At 42.5% G+C, this 3,966-nt stretch overlaps 1 protein-coding gene across 1 annotated transcript; it reads left to right on the forward strand.

Annotated features, from left to right (window-relative positions):
- Positions 1 to 264: 264 nt before the first annotated feature.
- LOC115750770 (wall-associated receptor kinase 2-like) lies at positions 265 to 3,480 on the forward strand. The gene is made up of 3 exons (XM_030688328.2): positions 265 to 1,191; positions 1,613 to 1,792; positions 2,030 to 3,480. Exons 1-3 carry the CDS (start codon positions 270 to 272, stop codon positions 3,235 to 3,237), a joined length of 2,310 nt encoding a protein of 769 aa, XP_030544188.2. The 5' UTR covers positions 265 to 269; the 3' UTR covers positions 3,238 to 3,480.
- Positions 3,481 to 3,966: the final 486 nt, after the last annotated feature.

Consider the following 3,966-nt stretch of genomic DNA (forward strand, 5'->3'; position numbering starts at 1 on the left):
CTCCACTACTTGAACTAAGCCAATTACTACGGTTAGTTGATGGATAAGGAAAAAAAAAAACGAAAATGAAAAAATTCACTTTACTTGAAAGGTACTAGCCCGATAGTCCGACATTTTATTTTTTATTCCAATGATATGTGTGGATCTACGATTGAGATTATATTGTCCCTAACAGTATTGTGAGGGGTGCATTTCCCTCCTTATATACCCCCAACCCATCGAATTAATCCATCCAAAGGAAAGAAAAAAAGAAGAAGAAAAAAATCATTATGCAGAGAGTTGAAGGAAGAACCATGGTCATCCACAGGCTTCTCTTGAAAGTTGTGATGCTTGGGGCTGTATTGGGTCCATACCACAATCCCTTAGTAGCAGAAGCTGCTGATTACCCAATCACGAAGCGCGGATGCCAGAGCACTTGTGGAAACCTCTCGATTCCATACCCCTTCGGATCGAGGGATAGCGATCCCGGCTGCCGCCACGGTCCTTCCTCATTCACAGTCGATTGCGACAACTCTACCGGCCATCCGACGCCTTATCTCGATAACAGAGATAGTAACTTGCAAATACTCGACATCTCTCTCGAGCATCACGAGATGCGAGTTCAAGCAGATTTCATCGGTCAAGCCTGCTATGACTCTGCCGGGTATGATGCTAGTTCAAGCAACTTTCCCACGCTCACCCTTGCTGATTTCCGCATATCCAGCAACAAGAACAAGTTCATTGCCGTCGGTTGCGATACGGTGGCGTCCTTCTTGGACCGCGAAGGGAATTTCGCGTTTGGATGTATGTCGGCATGCAATGACATTTCCGAAGTGACTAACGGCTCGTGCTCGGGTATCGGTTGCTGCGAGACGAGCATACCTAAAAATTTATTCGACTACAATATCTCCATTTATAGCTATAAAAACCATACAGAAGTCCTGGATTTCAACCCTTGCAGCTACGTTTTCGTCACGGCGAGTGGTTTCTACAACTTCAGTTCTGGTGATCTTTCGGAACTTGAAATTGACGAGATGCCCCTAGTTCTTGACTGGGCAATAGGGAATATAACATGTGACGTCGCCAAGAAGAGCCCGGGCTACATGTGCACAGAAAACACCAATTGTACCAACGCTGAAAAGGGATGGGGGTACAAGTGCGCTTGTTTAGAAGGTTTCCATGGCAATCCGTATCTCGCGAATGGTTGTCAAGGTATTTTTCCATTGACATTCTTTACCTTGTCCTTACTATTGATATCGTCCGGGAAGTTTGGGGCGCACATAACAACACTTCTGGAATAGAATTTTTGCTCTAAAGGTGCTTCCCGAGCAGAAATCCATTTAGTTACGCAATTTCATTTTTTTACTTTTCAGAAATAATTTTGAAACCACTTAAAGAAGCAAAAAAAAAAAAAAAAACATTTCTCTTCAAAAGCAGAAATAGAAAAATTTAACTTCTGATTAGAAATTAATTTCTAGAGTAAAAGTGTTATCATGCGCCCCCTTACATTTTACTTATTACAATCCTTTTGAATTCTTCTTTAAGTCCAGCACCGTGGATATGTTTGTGTTTGTACGTGTATTTATTTATTTATTTATTTATTATTATTATTATTATTATTATTATTATGTAGATATTGATGAATGTGCTGATCCAAATAAGAACCAGTGCAATGAAGTCAATGGACAGTGCACTAACGTTGTTGGGAGTTATAATTGTTCATGCCGCAAGGGTTATCATGGTGATGGCAGGAACGATGGGAAAGGATGCACTGCTAATCCTAATCCATCACATTTGGTGCAGATACTTGTTGGTAAGTTCTTTCAGTTTACTTCGGTCTCTGCCTCAAACAATACTATTTTGAAGTAACTGATTTTGACGATAATCTAATAACTCTGCTACAATAAAGAGAACTCAAAACTCAAAAGAAGGATTTTGAGAAAAAGGAAGAAAAATACTTGAAAACAGAAACTAACCCGTAGAGAAAGAGAGCTGGCTACAAGCTGGATTTGTCAGTGGTTTTAACAAAATAATTGGTTATGTCATACAGGTGCTGGTGCGGGGACAATAGTGCTGCTATTTAGCGCAGGCTTTCGTATCCTGGGAATTCAAAAGAGGAAACTCATCAGGCTCAAAGAACAGTACTTTAAGCAAAACGGTGGCTTGCTCTTGCAGCAACAATTACACGAACATGACAGGACCACCAACACCATGAAAATCTTCACAGCCGAAGAGCTAGAGAAGGCCACGAACAATTACGATGAGAGCAGAATAGTTGGCCAAGGCGGATACGGTACCGTTTACAAAGGGTTGTTGCCAAACGGCACATTTGTCGCGATCAAGAAGTCCAAATTTGTGGAAAAGACCCGAATCGAGCAGTTCGTCAACGAAGTCATAGTGCTTTCTCATATTAATCACCGTAACGTCGTCAAGCTTACGGGATGTTGTTTGGATACCGAAGTGCCTTTGTTAGTGTATGAGTTCATAAGCAATGGAACTCTATTCGACCGGATCCACAATCGCAACAAATCCTCCAAGATGTCCTGGGATACCCGATTGAGAATCGCTTCGGATACCGCCGGCGTCCTTTCATATTTGCATTCCGCAGCTTCCATCCCCATAATCCATCGTGATGTCAAGTCGACAAACATCTTGCTGGACGACAACTACACTGCGAAAGTTTCTGACTTTGGAGCTTCGAGATTAGTCCCACTTGATCAAGCCGAATTGTCCACTCTAGTTCGGGGGACATTGGGATACTTGGACCCTGAATACTTGCACACAAACCAACCGACTGAAAAGAGCGATGTTTACAGCTTCGGGGTTGTGCTAGTGGAGCCGATAACCGGGAAGAAGGCGCTTTCTTTCAACCGACCCGAGAAAGAGCGGGGCTTGGCAATGCATTTTCTTTCGGCATTAAAAAACAATCGATTATTCCAAATTGTCGACGGAGTGATTGCAAATGAAGGGAACAATGAGCAAGTGAGGGAAGTCGCCAATGTCGCAAAGAGATGCTTGAAAGTAAAAGGCAAGGAGAGGCCGACCATGAAGGAAGTGGCAATTGAGTTGGAGGGACTAAAAGAGAAACCTAATCATCCATGGATGAGCAGCATCACTTTGCATGGAGAAGAGGAGCTTCATCTGCTGGGAGAGACGACCGACCCCACCGTGTACATGGATAGTAGCGAGACCATGAGCATTGCGCCCTCGGATAGCATGAAAAACCATGTCATGACACCGGTTAACAGTGGCGGATGAGAATAACCACGGGTTGTTCCTTCTTCATCAAGAAATTCTTAGGCATGTAAGAAAAACTCTTGATTGCCGTTGTACAATGGATGCTACGAGGCCTTGTACTGTAGGCATATTATTGGTGATGGCAAACTAGTATTAGGGGAGTTCCGTTTTAGCTGGCTCTTGTGGTTGAGTCTTTTGTCCGTAATTTCGATCTAGAGTTTCTCCGCATTTGTAAATTGTAATGAAAGTCGGTGTTGTGATTCATAAGTGGAAATAGTATGAATCTTTCCGGTACCAGGGCGGGATCATCGAGCTGCAATCAAAGCATTGGATCTACTCGTGACCGAATGTAGAAAAGGTTTCCACCTTCTTTTTCTCCAAGTGTTGCCATAAACTAGTCCGAGTGGCACGCAATGTGCGGATTTGTGTTAATTGGAATTGATAGTGAGAGAACAATTTGTTCTCTCATATACGATTATCAAATTGATAGAATAATATCAAAAAGTCTGTCCTCTTCGAAATCCTAAAACACCCTTTTATATGATGTTAACCCTAATTACATTAAGGAACATAAAATTACGAAAACGCCACAGAAACTACAAAAAACGCTCAAAAACCCATGAAGACGACTCCGAAACGCTAATAAACGCCATTCATCACAGCATAGCAGTGAGTTTCGATCAGCAGCCCGTTTCCATGCAACTAACCAAGTTTCAGCCCATTCCAAGTTCGTCAATTTCAGCCCATTCC

The sequence above is a fragment of the Rhodamnia argentea genome, chromosome 2 (assembly GCF_020921035.1).
Source record: "Rhodamnia argentea isolate NSW1041297 chromosome 2, ASM2092103v1, whole genome shotgun sequence".
Classification (NCBI taxonomy): Eukaryota; Viridiplantae; Streptophyta; class Magnoliopsida; order Myrtales; family Myrtaceae; genus Rhodamnia; species Rhodamnia argentea.